Consider the following 17,893-nt stretch of genomic DNA (forward strand, 5'->3'; position numbering starts at 1 on the left):
GTGTGTGCATCGAAGTTGTGTACGGTGTGAGAGAGGTAAGATGCTTTGCTGAATCTCAGAGCCAAAACGTCGAGTATATGTTGCAGGAAAGAAGATCGAGCAGAGATCGTGAGTAGATATGGGTTTGGATGAAGTTGCGAGAAGAAGCTTTGAGTGAATCGAGGTTCGTATCTTTTAGGCGAGATTTAAGCGTTTCACTCGCCCTTCCGGACAATTGACCGAGTCGAGAAGAAGCACTCAGAAAAAGCAGGCTCACAGAAACGAGATTGCAGCTGGAGGCTTCGACACCCAACAACCTCCTTCCTTCGTCCTCAACTTCTCACACTCCTGTCAGCCCCTCCCTCAACGTTGGCAAAGATGGATCAAGAAGCATTCCGCAAACTGGTCTCGTCCTCATCAACCATTGCAGCGCCCTCCACATCCTCGAACCGCTCGTTCGGTAAAACGCACCGCCGTGCACCCGCAGCTTCTACCTCAGCCACCAAACCAACCGATCTTAAACCACACAAGCTCAAGTCCAAGTCAAAAGAGGATGGCTATGTTGACCGTGCAGCTGCTCGTCGATCAGGCACACTAGCTGCTGAATTCGAACAAGTCGAAGCGCTTCATCAAGATTTTGAAGCACGCATTGCAGCAGCGGAGACAGAAGAGGAGAGACAGCGGTTGAGAGATCAGATCAGTAGCGTTGGCGGAGATGCAAAGTATTCGGTGCTTGTGAAGGGGCTTGATTGGGGATTACTAGCTCAGAACAAGGCCAAGTTGGAGAAGGAGGGTGGCGGCAAAGGGGAGGAAGGCGAGGGTGAAGGGGATTTGGAGTCAGCGTATCAAGAAGCCAAGGGAGAGAGGGTTGAAGCCGGGGCGAAGAGAAGCAGAGAGGAGATTGTGGAAGCGATCAAGAGACGGAGAGAGGTCAAAACTGCGGCAGCCGGAGATGCGGAAGCGAGTGGAAGCGGGTTCCGTCCAATCAGTTTCAAGCCGATCGACGCAAGCGCGGACAAGAAGCATGAGGAGGATTCGGAGTACAAGTGGGTCAACGGAAAGCGGATGCGAAAGAAGAAGAGGAAGCACACAAGCTCTACAGATGAGCAAGCGAGACCACTTCCTCCCGCCGAGGATCCGATGCAGGCTAGCTCGAACGTCTCGGCCGCACACCAACCAGCTAAGGCACTAGCGAAGAAAGAAGAGGAGCAACAGCCAACTCCTCAACGGCCCACAGCACCGACAGTTGAAACAGAGGCCGAGCGGTCAAATCTAGCATCAGAGATCCCTTCCTCACCCGTGCGTCGGACATCTCCCGTCAGCTCGACTAGCATCGATGCGACAGCCGAGCTCGAGCAGCCTCCACCAGCACCAGAAGAAGACGAGTCAGAAGACGAAGACATCTTCGCCGACGTCGGTGGCTGGGACGGTATTCCGGAGACGAAGGAAGAAGCTGAGAATCAGGATAGCGATGAGGAAGAAGGTCGCCATTCCTCGCCTTCTTCGCCTACGCCACATGTTGACGCAGACATTGGCGCGAAACCGGATCCGGCCGGAATAGGTGCTTCAAGGACAGCTGAGCAGAAGGATGAAGGCCCTATTATGCCGCTCAGAGAACCTAGCTGGTCGCCTGCGTCGACGCCTGTGGTCGCCAAAGAGCCTTCTCCACAGTCGAATGCCATTGCCACGCCAATGGATCCAACCTTATCTGAGATGAAACAGCCCGAGCAACCTGCCAAGACAGCTGTGGTAGAAGAGTCGACGATCACGAAACCAAAGAAGTCCAAATGGGATGACTTGGACGACGACAAAGATAGGAAGAGGAAAAAGAAGAAGAGCAAACATCATTGATGCGATGTGTTTAGATACCCGTCTTTGCATTATGGTATGGTTTTTTGTATTCACAGCTTCTTATGTGCTTACTTCTCGTGGGGCATGTGACTTTATCTCATTCGTCAGAACGGTGTGAGAGTGTTGCTGAGCAGAGGTGGTATTACAGATGAAATGAGCTTGAAAGCTTGGGTATAGATACATGACAAAACTGTTGCTAATAGCAACGAAATCACTTTGCGGCACTGAGAACACCGACGCCTTTCTCCCTTACGACTTTGAGACAAGCAGAGCACTTGGGATGAACTAGGACGAGTTCTGCATGAACTTCTACGTTTGCCTCTTGGTCTGCTCCTTCCTTGTCGGAATCTGAAGCGAGGAGGCCACCATGAAGAGTTGGAACGGCAGCGTGGATGGGACCGTCGGCTGTATGCTCAGAGAGAGGTGCAACTTCGGCCTGCGAAGTACGACGACTAGCGTTTACACTTGCGACTGTGCTCGAAGCGCGATGCTGGTCGCTCTCGATGGACCATGAGCGGTTTCTAGCTGGTGAGGATGCATTGCGCTGCATCTCCATCCAGCTGTCGACGGCGCCGATACCGGAGGGACGTTCAAGGGCCAGATCGCAGGCAGCACAATCATCGCACCCAACAGCACTGATAGCCGATGTCGTTGCAGCAGGTTGACTAGCCGTCGTGGCTGGAGATGTCCTGGGGCTGGCCGAGGAAGCAGTCATAGTGTTCGGTGCACGCTGAACCTCGTGAGTAGGAACAGCCGAGGCGCCCTGCTTGGCGAGACAACCCGCACATCGACAGTTCTCGCCGCATCCACAGGGAGGAGGGACAAACTCAGTCGACATATCGACGGCTTGTAGCAGAAGCTCGATGCTGTATGCTGTTGATGCTGAAGCGCCTTTACCTGAGCAGCAGCTGCTTGTAGCTGGCTTCGACGTGGGCACATCCGTAGATGGCATGGATTGCATCTGTCGAGTTGGTGAGGCGCGCTTGGCTTGACGACAGGAAGGGCCGGAACAAGAGCAACGACTTGGGTCGCAGTCTTCGAGATTGCTGGTCTGCTGCCTGGGCGAAATCGGCAGCTTGCGTTGCCGTTTTTCGGAGCAGCATGTGCATGAGCCAGTGCTGCGACAACCACAAGGGTTCATGAGGTTGGACAGCGAAAGGGTCGAGGAGCGACGAGGCTTAAAAGGATCAATCGTTTGAGGCATGGTGCTGTGTCCGTCGGTGCGTCGAGCAACAGTCTGAGCCGTGTGAATGCTGGGCAGACTCCAGAAATGTTGAGCGTGAGGAGGACGAATGGGAGCAAGGAGGTTGTCATATGCCGACGAATCTGATATCGAGATGTCAACTGACTCTGTATCGCTGATCCTGCGTGCTGACATGGCGTTCTTGGCCTGTGTCGCCCTGGCTACCTCATGTAGCTTGGACCTCTTCGCTGGTCGTGCATCTTCGCTGCAATCGCTGACTCGGCGAGACGACGTAGGTGCAGTGGTGCTGGGCAGAATGGGAGCAAGGGTGTTGATAGTCGAGCCTCTCTTTTGAGGGTGCGAAGCTGTCGTTGTCGACGTCAAGGCTGTTGAAGATGTTGATGCCGGGTTCTTCTTGCCGATGCAGTCGCAGCGAACGTGCCTGCCACTCTCCATTCGCTTCTTGCGGCAAATCTCACATTGGGTTGGTGGTCTGCCTTTGCTGCGGATAGGATACAAGGGACCCTTAGAACCATCCTTGTGTGTGCAGGAAGAGGTGCGGTGGCCACGGATGCAAGAGGCGCAAGCGTACTTGACGCCACCAGTTGATGGATCGGCGTGGTGCTCATCGCTATTCGGACTGGTTGCAGGTGCAAGTGAAGCGGGATCAGCAGCCCGACTCGAAGATGGAGAGGAAATGGTGAAAGTCATCCTTGGTGCGGGAGTGTCTCTGGTACTGCTGGTGGACGAAGACGATGTGAAGAGGTTGGTGTGAGATGACTCGCCAGAGCGAGGCATGGACAGCATGGACCCGCTATAGCGATAAGGGAGAAAGCTGGGCGGCCGTGATGGAGGTGCGGTTGTCGCTGTCATGCTGAGGTTGCTGACGAATGCTGAAGCCCTGATGGTCGAAGAGGTTTGCTCCAAGGTCGCGTCTAGTAGGTATAAGTTCGCCCGTAAGAAGGTTCGGCTTAGGCTCCAGACAGAAGGTGGGGGAGGAATTCTGGAAAATGTTCCGAGAAAGGAGGTATAAGAGATCTAAGGTGGGACGAAGGAAGCGGTAGATCAACGGGTCGGAGCCTTTAACGCGCAACGTCATTGAGCGTACATCTTGTTGGGTGAGAGAACTGCCAAGACAAAGTGATTCAAGAGCAAGACTGTGCGAGGAAAGCCGTGTGCAAGGCGGGAGCGAAGCAAAGAGGAGGATGCTGCATGTTCGGTCGAGGGTTGAGGGCGTGAGGGTTGGAGTGCACCGAGCGGTCACAACACTGCCGGCGTGACACTTTACCGGGTCAGATATCTGGCGTAGAGAGGCTGAGAGAGGGGGGGGAAAGTGATGGCGCAGTGTGCGGTTGTGACAGATGGGGGGAGGAAAGGGTGGCAAGAGGATGAGATCAGAAGGAAGTGATGTGCAGCAATACGCTGTCGTGGCGGCAAGTTGCAAAGCATGGGCGGAGGGTTTTGTGGCCAGTTGTGCCAGATCAGACTGAGCTACAGCTGCCACTCGGAAGAAGAAAAAAAGGGTCCGGGGTAGAGAGAAACAAGCGCAGCCAAATGCACACCCACACTTTAACATGTCATGGTGCCTCCATTGTTTTCTCATCTTATGGACACAAGCTATCGCTGCCCCGCTGGCTGCTTCGCTGGCGAGAAGACCACATTACAAGGCAAAGATTGCGCAAAGATCGTCTAGCGCGTTCGAAAGCTGTCTAGACCGGATCGTGTGCCCGAGATCATTTCGCTCGCTCGCTCAGTGAGCACAGACAGCCGATCCACCACTAGTCGGACGCTAGCCTTGTCTCAACTACATTCTCGTCGTCTCATAAGCACTCATTCTCTGGTCAAGGTATGGATCCTTAACTTTGTGCTCGTCTTCGCTCGAAAGTGCTCCCAACTCGGCGTCTGGGTTTAGGGCGTGAGCACCTAATTCCCACCTCACCAGCCGGCGGCCAATCTCGCGCACTCAACTCACGCAGATTCTACCTTTCCCTCGCATCCTCAAACCCCTCGTTTCATCAGCCTTACCGTATTCCCATGCCTTGCCTTGCCCTGCCTTGCCTTGCCTTGCATTCCATTCCATTCCAGAGACTGAGAGAGACGTGTTGCGATACTTCTTATCATCTTTCTAGGGGGCTAAACGCCGACGGTTCGCACCAAAGCAGCGGCTCAAGCTTTGACCGGTCAATTTGATTTCTTCGAGAACCGATGTGAGATTCGAATCTCACTCACAGTTCCTGTTACTGGATGAGTCAGGATGACACATCCTCGCGACTCTTGAAAGCAAGGCTCCACGCTAGAGGTTTGGGATCTTCTCATTCTGCATCGGCTTCTATCACCACTCTCATACCAATAGGCCTCTGACGGTGTCACTCCACTACATACCCACCCGCCACACCTAGCAAACTACACGGCCGATCTCGCTTCTGCTCGCGGTGTGACACCGCAGCGCAATTGATTCATCATGTCGCGCACCGCCCCTCGCATCAAGAATCGCGCCCCGGCGCCCATCCAGATCTCAGCCGAGCAACTCCTTCGCGAAGCTCAAGAGCGTCAAGAAGCTCCCGCTGCCGCCCCTGTCCAAAAGATTGAAGACTATGAGGAGCTCGAAGAGTATCGTGGCCGACGCCGCTCTGACTTTGAGGATAGGCTTCGACGCACCCGCACCAACATGTCAACCTGGATCAAGTATGCAGCGTGGGAAGCGAGTCAAGGCGAGATGGATCGCTGCCGATCCGTGTACGAACGAGCACTTGATGTCGACCCACACTACTTGCCAATATGGCTGAGGTATACCGAACAGGAGCTCAAGATGCGAAACGTCCAACACGCACGAAACCTCTACGACCGTGCAGTTAGCATCCTTCCACGCATCGATCAGCTCTGGTACAAGTATGTACACTTGGAAGAGCTGCTGGCTAACCTCGCAGGTACAAGGCAAGTCTTCGAGCGATGGATGGCATGGGAACCGGAAGAGAAAGCTTGGCATGCGTACATCAACCTTGAAGTCCGATACGGCGAAATGGACCGAGCAAGCGCAGTTTGGGAACGAGCGGTTACATGTCACCCAACACCGAAACAGTGGATTCGTTGGGCAAAGTTCGAAGAAGACCGTGGTGACCTCGAAAAAGCGCGGACAGTATTTCAAATGGCCCTCGACTACGTCGGCGAGGACGAAAATGCGATGGAAAAGGCACAGAGCCTGTTCACTGCGTTCGCAAAGATGGAGACCCGCTTAAAGGAATACGAGCGAGCAAGAGTCATCTACAAGTATGCATTGGAGCGTCTACCACGCTCAAAGTCAGAAGGTATCTATTCGAGCTACACTCGCTTCGAGAAGCAGTTCGGTACCATGAGCAGTGTCGAGGATACCGTGATAGGCAAACGACGCATTCAGTACGAAGAGGAACTCGCGGCAGCACAAAGCGGTGGCACAACAACAACAGACTATGACACATGGTTCGACTACTCTCGCCTCGAAGAAGACGCCTACCGCGCTCTTTCAGCCTCCGGTGGCTCGCAAGAGCAACTCGAGCAAGCGACAAAACGTGTCCGCGAAGTGTACGAACGAGCAATTGCCCAAGTCCCTGCCTCCACAGAAAAGCGAGATTGGAGAAGATACATCTTCCTCTGGCTCCGCTACGCTCTCTTCGAAGAGATTGAGGCACAGGACTACAGTCGAACAAGGGAGATCTACAAAGCAGCTATCGCCGTCGTCCCGCACAAACGTTTCACCTTCGCGAAACTCTGGATCCAATACGCCCGCTTTGAAGTGCGTCGTCTCGACTTGACCACAGCACGCAAGATCATGGGTACAGCAATTGGAATGGCGCCTAAGATGAAACTCTTCACCGCCTACATCGATCTCGAGCTATCTCTCAAAGAGTTTGACCGAGCACGAAAGATTTACGAGAAGGCACTTGAATGGGATCCCACCAACTCGCAGACATGGGTCAGGTTCGCGGAACTGGAGAAGAATCTCTTCGATACCGATCGAGCGAGAGCATTGTTCGAGCTTGGTGTTGGTCAGGCAGAAGCCGCGGAAGAGAGACTCAGTGGAGGATTGGATATGCCCGAGATCGTCTGGAAGGCATACATCGATTTCGAGTTCGAAGAGAGAGAGTGGGAACGGGCGGATACATTGTACGAGAGACTGTTGGAGAAGAGCGGACACGTCAAAGTTTGGATCTCGTATGCCTTGTCCAAGGTCAACCAGGCCACTGTGATTGAGGAGGATGAAGACGACGACGAGGTCGAAGAAGACGAAGACGAAGAAGCAGAGAAGTCCAAACCAGTACGCGAACTTACCGAAGAAGAGCAGCGGATTCGAGCCGAACGACGTGCAGCACTTGTCTCATCCGCGCGCAGCATCTTCCAGCGCGGTTACGACTCGCTCAAATCGCGCTCCCTCAAAGACGAACGCGTTGTCCTTCTCGAATCATGGAAGACATTCGAACGGCAGCACGGCACGCAACAGACACTGTCGGAGGTGGAAGGCAAATTTCCACGTGTCGTCAAGAAGAGACGCGAAGTGGCTGGTGGCGATGGCGAGATGGAAGAATATTACGATATGATCTTCCCGGACGATGAAGAGAAGGGTAAGGGTGCGTTCAAGTTGTTGCAAATGGCTCACGCTTGGAGGGCGGCACAAGCTGCTAAGCAGCAGCAGGAGAGACCGCAGCAGGGGGAACAGGATGCAGGGACGCAGAATGGTGGACCAGAAGAGGAGGAGAACCCGGAAAGCATGTCTATCGAGATGGACGATGACAGCGCCAATGAGCAAGAGAAAGATGCTAGCGGGCAAGAGGACGCCTAGCAAAGCAACGCCATCAATTCAGCATTCGTCGTCTTTCGATCTCATCATCTTACCCACACACAAAATGCAATGTACTTGTATGAGAAATCATCACACTCTTCCCACAGCCTCTGTCGTTGCAACCAAATGCCTGTTCGGTTGCATTACAAATAACGTCTACATCCATCAGAACCACACAGACAAGGAATCGCATCTTCGTCATCGGCCGAAGACTGGAACTTGTAGTCGTAAGTCAACTCCTCTCCTGCCTTGATGGGACTCTTGGCGAAGAGCACAATTCTCTTCTCTCCATTCACCGTCAGAATCTTAGCGTTGCAATTGGGCGTACAGCAATGATTCATCAACCTTGCAATGTTGCCCTTGTGCGTAGCATCAACCACCAAGTCATCATCGACACGGAACAGATAGGTTGAAAAGTTGCCTTGACGCTCGTACTGCTTTTCTCGATTGTCGGCGACTTGTTGTCGAACCATCTCACCGACGTACTCGATGACCATATCTCCGGCTGGAATGTATTCCATGGCGTACAGACCCCAGTCGTGGATGGGGGACTTGGCGAACTTGAGCTGCTTCTTTCGTGTGCGAAGCTGGTTGAACTTGAAGATGTCCGTGTCGGTGGCTGTTTCACGCTTGTGCTGCTCGATGCCGAGGACGAGACGTCGTGAGTCGGCTCGATTGTTTCGTGCAGACTGCAGCACATGAGCGTTGCTGCTGCTGTCGACTTCTTCGGTGGCCTTGTTGCGGTCAGGAAGATGCGCTGCTTTATGCTCGGGTGGAATGCGGTACATGCCTTCTGTCCTTGCTGAACCTGTTTGGTGCTTGGGTGGAGCTCCTGCTGCAATCGCAGCCTCCTCCGCCTCGGCTTCCAGCTCTGCCTCGTCAGGCCAGACGTCCTCTGTGATCGGTTCTCCGTTGTGCAGACGGCCAAGAGCCATGCGGAGATAGTAGAGGTCTTCGACATCTTCCACCAGCCCAGCATCGAAGGGATCCTCAGGAAGCGGTTTTGCCTTGATGGGCACTTTCGCTGGCTTGGTCTTGGCAGCTTTGATCGCTTTCGACGGAATTTCAGTCTCTGGCCAGGCGGTCTCTTCGCTGTCGTCGAGTTGCGCGTCCATGACAGCGTCGAGCTCGAGCTCGGCAAGCATGGGCGCTGTCTTTGCACTCTTCTTAGCCGCAGCGGTACCTTTTTTCTTGGTAGCTGCTTCGAGTTTGGCCTTGGTCTTCTTATTTGACTTGGCGCCGAGATCCTCATCTTGTTGCTCTACGGACGCTGGCTCCACCGAGGCGGATACGGATCTGGAGGTGTCATCTACCATTGTTGCACCATCTTCAGTCTCGGCCTCTTCGTCTGATGAGCTGAGTAGCCATGCTGCTGCTCCACGCCTCTTGGCCGCAGACTTGGACTTCGAGCGGCTGTCGTGACGCTTCGAGGCAGCCAGATCGCGACCATCGTCTTCACTTTCGTCATCAGTGCTGGCCATGTCTTTGACCCGCTGAGACTTGGACCTGCCGGTTGCATCTCGATTCCTCTTCGCTGCCGCCCTGTCAGGTTTCGTCTTTGAGCTCACATCGTCAGCGTCCGAGAACTTCTTCTTGGACTTGACAGAAGCCGTCTTGCGGAAAGATGGCAAGCGTGCGTCACCCTCCGCTCTCGATACTTTCGGTACATGGTCGACAGCTTTCGAGAGGACAGGTGGCTTCTTGACGACTGCTTTTGCCAGGATCTGACCACCTTCGTTGTCCGGTTTGAGGTACGCAGTCAAGTGCGGAGCGACGACTCTGTTCTTGACGTCACGTACGAAAACGTCGACCAGCTCTTTCTGCAGCATGCGGAACACGGCTTCTTTAAGGTCTACGGGGGCCCATTCCAACTTCGATTTCTCTTCCAACGTGAGCGGACGGAGACCGACATCCAAAGCCTTGCGAAGCGGTACGCCAGCGGGGCCGGCTGTACGAACAACGCCATGAGGAGGTGCCACGCCACTTGAGACAGGCTTCTGTTGCTCCGATGGATGTGGTGTTTTGGAAGGCGGAGAGCGTATTTCTACCTGCAAGGTGTAATTCGCAACCGAGATCGTCTCATTGAGGAATCTGCACGTTCTTGCATCCTGAGCTGTCTCGAAGGCAGCATACCATCCAGTGTCGCCCTCTCTGAGCCACCTTAGCTTTGGACCATTCATGTTGGCCTCGACCACCTCGGCGGCAATGTCACATGCCTTGGGCTTAGGAATGAAGGCATACGGAAGCTGAGATTTGCGAAGCGTTTCGATGATCTCCGCAGTTGGAATTTTCGGTCGCCTCTTCTTGGCCGGTTCATCTCTGGATGGCGATGAAGGACGAGCACTCCAGTCAGATGGTCGGCTGCTGTAGGGCCTGCTACGACTAGAGTCGTAATCGTTTGAGTCACGTCGATGATCGTAGGCGCTTGCTGAGTTCGACTTTCGTGTTTCGTCGGGTTCTGCACCGTATCGCGAATACCTCGATGCCGACGAGGATGATGTCTGGTCGTGGCGGTCGGTGCTGGTGCTGGTGCTGGTGCGAGCGGAGGGTGAGTGAGCGGAAAAGGGTGGTGATGGTGCAGGAACAAGTGATGACCGCGGCCCACGAGGGATGTTGGGAGGAGGCATGTGAGGTTTAGTCGCGCCTGGCGTGGCAGGGGCGGAGGATGCACTCACAGCTATTGGAGTAGCAGGTGGCACAGGTGGACGAGATTTGGCCTCGTCGGCAGCTATTTTCTCTTTGACCTTCTCAGCGAGAACCTCGCCCTCTCGATCAAGGAATGTGCTGACACGAGTCTGGCCCATCTGTCGACCGTTCAAGGAGGCCTGAGCTGCCTTTGCAGCCTTGGCGCCATGTTGCGGCGTCTGTCCTGAAGGCATATTCCCCAGGACCTTTCCTTGCTCGTCAAAGTCGTGAGCGAATGTCACCCGGAATATGCCTAGACTTTGGCCAATCCTGGGATGCATTTCGAGCTTCGAGTCTTCGATGCGGCCAAAGGGACGAATCTGCATCAGTACGTGGGCCGGCTGCATGAGAGCTGACAGGTTGGTCAAAACAAGATTGCGTGGTGCCGGAGGCGGCTTTTGGCCGACCGAGTCGGCGTCCCATACGAATTTGGCTCGATGAAGCTCGTCGCGGTAGTGTTGTGTCTTTTTGACAGAGGAGCGTGGGTCCTTGGTCTTAGCATCGACCACATCCTTCTCCACGGCTGACTTGAGGATGCTTTTGACCTCCTTTTTGTAGGGTGTTATGACTAAGCTGTTTTTGCCTCTGAGCTCGACAGGAAGCTCGTGCGGAAGCAGAACATGGTCGAAAGATCGCTTGGTGAGCTTGGATGCCGTGCTGGGCTGGCCGGATGCAGTTGGAATGGTGGATGAGGCAGCCATCTTAGTTGACGCATCGCTCGATGCGAGCTGTGATGATGTTGCGGATGCCCTGGTAGAAGGGGAACGCGATTCTAACCTGTCTTTGCTGCGCTCATGTGGGCGATCAGAAGGTGAAGGATCTGCTGCATGACCGTTAAGCCTCGATGGCCTGTGAGATTCCGCAACGCTGTCCTTGGCATGGCGGTAGCGAGAGTCGTCGGTGATGTCTGAGAGGGTCTTTGTGGAGTCGTGTTTGCCATCATGGCTGCGTACGCTTGTAGTAGTCGGTTGCTTGAGCTCGCCTTCCTCCTCTCCATCCCAGCGGTTTCTGGTGTCGATGATAGCACGGCGAGGTTCGCCATGCAACTGTTGAGTCGGCGCATCCGAAGCATCTTTGCGTTTGAGCAGCTTGTGGTCGTTCTTGACCCCGTTGACGTGCTCTGATCGACCTTCACGAACTAATCTCGACGATTGGGAGGATCGATGTGTTGCCGGCAAGCGCTCTCGGCTTCGACTACGACTGCGGCTGCGGCTACTAGCATGGCGTCTCGACTCTCTGCGATCATGCGGATTTTGATCTCTGCCGTGTTGACTCCTGTGCCTCGACCTGTCAGGCTCGCGGACTTTGTATGCGCTTGTGGGACGATCCGGACTTGGCTCGTTGCGCCATTCGCCATGCCGCCTATGTGGACTGTCATGATCCCATGAGCGCCTTACATCACGTTCTTCTTCATACCTCCTGCTGCTGCCATATCTTTTGTCCCAGCCGGGACTGCATCGGCCACGAGAATCAGCATCCCAGCCGTGGCTGGAATCCGGAGACCTATGAGGCCTGCTGCTCGTTGAGGGTTCGGGGGATCCATATGTAGATGTGCCGTGACGTTCGAATGCTCCGCTGTCTCTGCGACTGTATGCTTCTTCACGACGATCACGGGATGAGGATGAGTAAGCGGCAGAGCCCAAGTGACGAGAATGGTCAGGATGCTCTGGATACCTATGACTGCGCGAAGAATGATGGGAATGGTGGCGTCCATCGTCCTCATCGTCGTCATACCTGCGCTCAGGAGGTCGATGCCTTTCGCGGTCTAGCTTGGCATGACGATGTCCCTCATATGGCGACCTTGTCCTTCGATGCAAGTCTTGGCGACGAGGATCAGATCTAGATGATCTGGAGTGCGACGAAGCGTGCTCGAGATACCTGGAAGATGAAGCTGCGTCGTAGCTGCTTTCAGGCGCATAGGAAGGCATGTCGGCTCTGGCAGTGGATGCCGGCAGCGAGCCTGTCCGTAAGCAGAGATCGGACCTTGTGAGAGGATAGCCTCGTTACAAAGGAATGCCCTGCTGCATCCAAGTGAATATGACTACCTGCGCTCTGAACGTTGTTCTCGGGAGGGGGCGGGAGGTTGGGGGGGTGAAGTGCTTGTCTGACGCCGAGGACATTGACGGCTCAGCTTCGGCTGCTTGCGTTGTGTTGGTAATCAAACGTGTAACTGGACCTATGAAGGCAAGATGTGAGGCAGCGGGCGATGGAGAGATGATGATGATGATGAAAGGATTCCGAAGAGACGTGTGAGTGAATCCGCAACTGTGTCGGCAGCTCCGCACAAGCAAAAGTCAAGTCAAAGCTAGAGAGTAAGCAAAGTCACATCTGCCGCGCTCTGCCCCGCCTTGACTCTCCATCACAATCAAAAAAAGAAAAAAGAAAAAGGCAAGACCCTTGCCTTCGAGGAACGCGCTCAGCTATTGTGCCTGTCTGGCAAGAGTAGAATGGAGGGTCGCGCCTTGCTGACCGCGTGAGTAAGTTGTCGCCGATTTAATCCTCATCGGCAGCCCGATAGACTCTGTCGGAAAAATCGCTGTCAATGTTGGCCCTTGCGTGTTTCCAAGCTCCACTTTCAACATACACTCTCCGCTCCAGCAAACCATACGCATCAGCCGTACAGCTTTCAAGTGTCTCTCGATCCATCACCTGCTGCCGTCTGCCGCATCATTCTACACTGGCAGGCCCTTTCAACCGCCAAGGCAACCCCTCAAACCTCGCATAGCACTCAGAACCATCGGCCTGCCATGTTGGTCCTCGTGATTGGCGACCTGCACATTCCCTTCCGCGCACACGATCTACCCGCCAAGTTCAAGAAGCTTCTGGTACCAGGCAAGATTCAACAGATCATTTGCACTGGCAACGTCTGCAATACCGACTACCTCCACTATCTACGAACCATCGCAGGAGACGTCCACCTTGTCAAGGGCGACTACGATGATAACCCTCACTTCCCTTCCAGCTTGATCCTCAACCACCCGCCACTTCGCATTGGCGTACTGCACGGACACCAAGTCGTTCCTGCTGGTGACACACAATCTCTGGCCGCTGTCGCGAGGGCCATGGATGTCGATATTCTTCTGACGGGACATACACACCGATTTGAGGCATTCGAGCTGGAAGGTCGCTTCTTCGTCAACCCAGGTAGTGCTACAGGTGCATGGCATCCAACATGGCCACTCAGAGATCCCGCCTCTGTAGCTGCGCTAGCAGAGAAGGCGGCTGCGAAAGCAAAACAAGAGGCTGCTACAGCGGAAAAGAAGCAAGAAAAGAAGGCAGAAGACACAAAGGCAGAGAAGAACGCCAAGACAACCGACACAAAGAAAGCGGACAATGCTACCAAGGACAACTTATCCGACTCAAAGGACGCCAGCAAGGATCGCCAACAGAACAAGGCCGCGCAAGACGGTGGGGACGAGGAGGAAGCAAAGCAGGCTCCAGGGCCTGTGCCAAGTTTTGCGCGTAAGTCATTCATCACACATTTCCCTCCAATTCAGATTTAGGCAGATCCGACCTTACTGACTACCAGCATTCTCCGTTTGTATGATTACGCAGTGCTGGACATCCAAGGCGCTGTTGTTGTCACGTACGTCTACCAGCTCATCGACGGAGACGTCAAAGTTGAGAAGATCGAATACCGAAAGAACGTTGACAGCAACGCATTAGCACAACAGCGGGGTGCAGCTGGAGCCACTGCTACTGTTGGCGCTGCCGGTGCAGGCTACGGCCAGTATGGCGGTCGATAAAGCCCGCAGTCCTCCATGGCCCCCTTGACATTACCAACATACAGCAATGATACCATCTTTAGTTCATTCTGGTCTGGTCTACACAAATTTCGAACGGTCTCCGGTGTGGGATGACGACGTGCTTGAGAAAGCGAGAACCCAAGTTGTTGTTGCAATCGCTGCTACCGTACAGTTGTACACCGAGCCTGCGACACGCAAGCCAACGCAACACGCTCAGCTACCAGCCAGAGCCAGGATCGAGTCTAGAGACGAAACAAAAAGTTGAAGATGCGTCGGCAACTCAAGCAAAATGCACGTGTCACGGCCGAGACACCGAGGCACAGGAGGCTTACTTAAGCAAGAAGCACAATGAGACACATGATTGTTGTCATGGTGACAGCTCAGTGGCACTCAGTATCATAGCAACATAGGAGTACAAATGAAGTGACATGTCCCATCTTGGATAGGACTAGAGTGGCGAATGGAGTATATATATGTGTTTGTCATTTAGGTTCACACTATGAAAACTAAGCATTACATAGAACATATGGCTGTTGTAAAGGGAGTCTGATTGTGACCCCGATAACACCGTGTATTAATTGTTATCTTCAATTGATTAAGAGTCTGAAGAAGCTATCACCGAGCCAACTGAAACTCATTGACAACAATGGTAGAAGACACTGAAATAAGGATCAAAGGAAGCAGAAAAGGCAAGAACACCCAGGTTTGGGTAGACAACAATGCCACAAATGAGAATGAGCTGGAGGTCATCAACAATGAAGCCAACAAAGACACTGATTCTGACTCTGACTTCAATGATGGTGACAAGCAATATAACTTTTGCACCCTAGCAAAACTCCTTGAACCTGTGCCAAAGCTCATGTCATGCAGCTATTATAGCTGGAGCATGCATGTGAAATCTTTCCTCCGATCCATGCCCCATGTGATGAAACATCTCGAGGGAACATATGACAAGAAGCACCCAAAATGGAGCTGCTCCCTCAATGATGCTTTAATTAACACCCTGCATGGAACAATCAACACTACTGGAGAACACATTGTAAATTACCTCATTCTAGATGTAATCAAAGAGTACCTTACTTTCAATCAAGTATGGAGAAAGATCGAAAATGGTCTCATGAATGAAGCCACCAAGACATCTCACAGACTTGCACTCATCTCGCAGCTCAATGATACATAGATGTTTCACTCAGATGCCAGAAAGCTAATTCAAGAGATCCGGTCCATACAGACTGAAAGCAGCCTCCTCAGCAAACCATTTGCTGATGATACATTGTTCTTGGCTCTGCAGAAATGCACAATCTGGCATCCAGTGTATAAGGAGACAGTTGCTACCATCCATCAAATCGATTTCAACACCCTTGCCACTGCACTAAGCATCTGGCAGACTGCTGTTGAGAGCATCCCCACACAAAAGATTGACCCCTGACAAGCCAGCGCTAGAACCACTGGCAACGATGATCAAAATGAATGGACCAGAGAGACTGAAGCTGAAGCCAACAACAGCCATGTGAGCTCGAGGAACGCAGGCAGACCATGCCAAATCCAATGCTGGATCTGCAAGCAACCCAGGCATGGTATTAGTCAATGTGATGCCTTGGTCACCATCCCCCAAAACTCCCACCTTGCTAAACCTAAATAGGAAGTGTGGTGCTCCCTCACCCTCCCATTGAAGTGGCAAGACCCCCTGAACACAAAAGAGACAGCTCATTGGATCTTGGACTTGGGGGTGAGTTATCATATGGTGAATGACTATAGCATGCTCATCCATCCGAGAACTTGCTGAAAGCAGATAATTACTGCCAGAAGCAAGATCTTGGAAGTGGCAGCTATAGGAGATGCAAGCATATCAACAGATTATGGGGAAATCTCCCTACAAAATGTATTATATGTGAAGCACCTTAATGTTAACCTTCTGTCAATGAATTCATTAATGGATGAAGGAGCACGAGTGATATTGGACACAACTGGCAGTCAAATTTTTCTAACAAATGGCATGACACTTAAGATTGCAAAGAATTGCAAGCAAGGACTTTTAGAGTTCCAAGGCGACACATGGCAAGAAGGCATGATGGCCACATCAACACCATTGTTTAAAGGCATTGATGAGGAGTTCAAGCATATTGAGAATGAGCTGAAAGTTTCGAAGCAACAACTATGGCATGAGCATCTCAGACACCCAGGGAGGGATAAAGCTAAGGTGATCATGAGCAAGTTAAAAGATAAGCATACCATGGAATTGGATCCAAACACCACTCTGACATGTGAGCAGTGCATACGATCCAAGAGCACAAGTGCTTGAATGGGGCAAGGTAGTGGCGAAAGAGCCATAGGGCCCCTGGATCTTATCCATGTCGATCTAATAATAGATTCATCCCATGTGATGGAGTACACATGCATGTTAGTGCTGGTCAATGATCATAGCAAGTATGTGTATGCACAGCCATTGACACAAAAGAGTCATGCATTTATGCAACTCAAAAGGATTGTTTCATTCCTGGAAACACAGATGGATCAGAAGCTAAAAGCAATCCAATCCGATAAAGGAACCAAATGGAGAAGCAATGATGCATTGGAATGGTTGCTAGAAAGGGGCATAGAGTGGCAAACCACTGTAGGATACAGCAGTAAACAAAATGGATGGGTAGAGAGAATGAACAGGACCCTTGGAGAGAAGACAAGGACATTGCTAATGCAGAGGAGACTACTGAAGAAGTTCTGGCCATATGCAATCAGAGCTGCAGCATTTAAAATAAACCTCACTCTGAGCAATGATAATGAATTCCCTTACCAAGCCATGTTTGGCAAGTTGCCAGAATGAGCTTTAAGACTTCTATGAGTGTTTGGTTGTCTGGCATGGGTAAACATACCCAAAGTCAAATGGGACAACAAGAAACTGGACCAGCGAGCTGTCATGGGCCTGGATGCTCAAGAAGCAGGAGGGTCACTGGTTCATATGGAAGGAGCACAGGTATCGAAGATCTAGTCGATACCATTAGAGAGCATGGTCGTAGTGCAGTCTCCATGGAGACCATGGACTCCTACAGACTCACATGCAAAGGAGGACTGAGCCCAGATGTGAGGAGGGCCAGGCACAGCCACGAAGAGGACCAAGCTCAAGGAGCAGGCACAGCCACGAAGAGGACCAAGCTCAAGGAGCATGCAGATGGTTACCACTCAGGGGCTCGAGAGACAAGAGTCAAAGGAACTGTCACTGGTCAAAGGAGGAGGAGCAGTGTCGAAGGAGTCGACATCACTCAGGAGGCACAAGGGTGCCAAACAAGCAGGGTAGCAAGGAGGAGGAGCAGTGTCGAAGGAGTTGACACAGTTCAAGAGGCACAGGGGTACCAAGCAGGCAGGAGAGGCCCCTGAACAGTACTCGATGAAGAAGGTACTCTCTGGAGTAGAGAGCAGGAGCAGCATCGCTGGCGATGCTGTGAAGAGGTATATAACCATGCTTTCTCATCATCAAAGGTCGAGTGGATCCTCATCCACTCTACTCACCATATAACTAGTTATCACTTCAGCATAAGTATACATTAGTTTCAGTCAGCAAGCAGCAATCTATCAAGGTTGCTCCTCATCATAGTGTGTGTGTTGTATCACCACTACCTGACATCCGAAGGCGCCCATAGC

The 17,893-nt window shown here is 52.6% G+C and overlaps 5 protein-coding genes across 5 annotated transcripts; 3 read left to right on the forward strand and 2 right to left on the reverse strand.

Moving 5' to 3' along the window:
* Positions 1–357: 357 nt before the first annotated feature.
* Positions 358–1,830, forward strand: UHO2_03336 (uncharacterized protein; the record flags this gene model as incomplete). The annotated part of the gene is made up of 1 exon (XM_041558251.1): positions 358–1,830. One exon carries the CDS (start codon positions 358–360, stop codon positions 1,828–1,830), a length of 1,473 nt encoding a protein of 490 aa, XP_041414185.1.
* A 211-nt stretch (positions 1,831–2,041) lies between these two features.
* Positions 2,042–3,886, reverse strand: UHO2_03337 (uncharacterized protein; the record flags this gene model as incomplete). The annotated part of the gene is made up of 1 exon (XM_041558252.1): positions 2,042–3,886. The coding sequence occupies one exon, from the start codon at positions 3,884–3,886 to the stop codon at positions 2,042–2,044; it is 1,845 nt and encodes a 614-aa protein (XP_041414186.1).
* A 1,588-nt stretch (positions 3,887–5,474) lies between these two features.
* UHO2_03338 (putative protein CCN1 - putative cell cycle control protein) lies at positions 5,475–7,826 on the forward strand (the record flags this gene model as incomplete). Its single annotated transcript, XM_041558253.1, has 1 exon — positions 5,475–7,826. The coding sequence occupies one exon, from the start codon at positions 5,475–5,477 to the stop codon at positions 7,824–7,826; it is 2,352 nt and encodes a 783-aa protein (XP_041414187.1).
* A 143-nt stretch (positions 7,827–7,969) lies between these two features.
* Positions 7,970–12,439, reverse strand: UHO2_03339 (uncharacterized protein; the record flags this gene model as incomplete). The annotated part of the gene is made up of 1 exon (XM_041558254.1): positions 7,970–12,439. The coding sequence occupies one exon, from the start codon at positions 12,437–12,439 to the stop codon at positions 7,970–7,972; it is 4,470 nt and encodes a 1,489-aa protein (XP_041414188.1).
* Positions 12,440–13,258: 819 nt separating this feature from the next.
* On the forward strand, positions 13,259–14,257 carry UHO2_03340 (uncharacterized protein; the record flags this gene model as incomplete). The annotated part of the gene is made up of 2 exons (XM_041558255.1): positions 13,259–13,973; positions 14,067–14,257. The coding sequence occupies 2 exons, from the start codon at positions 13,259–13,261 to the stop codon at positions 14,255–14,257; spliced, it is 906 nt and encodes a 301-aa protein (XP_041414189.1).
* Between the last annotated feature and the right edge of the window lie 3,636 nt (positions 14,258–17,893).

Source organism: Ustilago hordei (assembly GCF_900519145.1).
Source record: "Ustilago hordei strain Uho2 genome assembly, contig: UHO2_contig_05, whole genome shotgun sequence".
Taxonomy (NCBI): Eukaryota; Fungi; Basidiomycota; class Ustilaginomycetes; order Ustilaginales; family Ustilaginaceae; genus Ustilago; species Ustilago hordei.